Source organism: Gavialis gangeticus, unplaced genomic scaffold, assembly GCF_001723915.1.
Source record: "Gavialis gangeticus isolate Ggan-Ray unplaced genomic scaffold, GavGan_comp1, whole genome shotgun sequence".
Classification (NCBI taxonomy): domain Eukaryota; kingdom Metazoa; phylum Chordata; order Crocodylia; family Gavialidae; genus Gavialis; species Gavialis gangeticus.
The window spans coordinates 16468676-16469237 of NW_017729002.1; the positions used below are offsets into that span (position 1 = coordinate 16468676).

Below are 562 nucleotides of genomic sequence, written 5' to 3' on the forward strand. Positions count from 1 at the left end.
CTGCGCCCCCCCCACACACGGCCCCCCCCACATGCACACACGGCCCCCACACACACACACGAGCGCCTCCCACCCCCGCCCGCACACACGCAGCTGCGTCACTTGGGGCTTTAGCCACCCACTTGCCGAGGTCTCGGGGCTGCCCGGCTTGCGGGGCCTGGCGACCGAGCAGTGGGTAGCAGCGAGTGCCCGGCGCAAAGCTGGGCCGCCCGCACCGCTGGGACCCACGGAGGAGCGACTCCTGAGGAGCGGCAACTCCAGCGGGCCGGGAACGGGCCGCGCCGCCCTTACCGGACTTAGGCGGGTAGCGATAGGCCGAGTTGGCCTGGATGTCGATGTCCTCCACGCCCGCGATGCGCCGGCTCAGCAGAGAGCCCATGACGGCGCCGGCCCGGTCGGGGACCAGCGGCGGCGACAACAGACCCAAACTGCCCGACCCGGCCCGACTCAGCTCCGCACGGCACCAGCGCGGACCGCCGGGAAAGCGAGTCCAACCGCGGGACTACAGCTCCCAGCAGGCGCCGCGCGGCTGGCAGCGCCCGCGGGGCCGCCCTGCGCCGCG

General features: G+C 74.2%; 1 protein-coding gene across 8 annotated transcripts in view; it reads right to left on the reverse strand.

The window, feature by feature from the left end:
* The window catches only part of MGRN1 (mahogunin ring finger 1), a 213561-nt gene extending 213071 nt beyond the window's left edge, over positions 1-490 (reverse strand). For 4 of the 8 annotated variants that reach the window (XM_019507531.1, XM_019507529.1, XM_019507532.1 and 1 more), the window contains exon 1: positions 292-489. In XM_019507531.1, coding sequence (XP_019363076.1) covers positions 292-379 — 88 coding nt within the window. In that variant the 5' untranslated portion in view covers positions 380-489. Of the gene's footprint in view, positions 1-291 lie in introns of all 8 variants that reach the window. The other 4 variants (XM_019507536.1, XM_019507535.1, XM_019507533.1 and 1 more) reach the window with 2 other exon arrangements.
* Between the last annotated feature and the right edge of the window lie 72 nt (positions 491-562).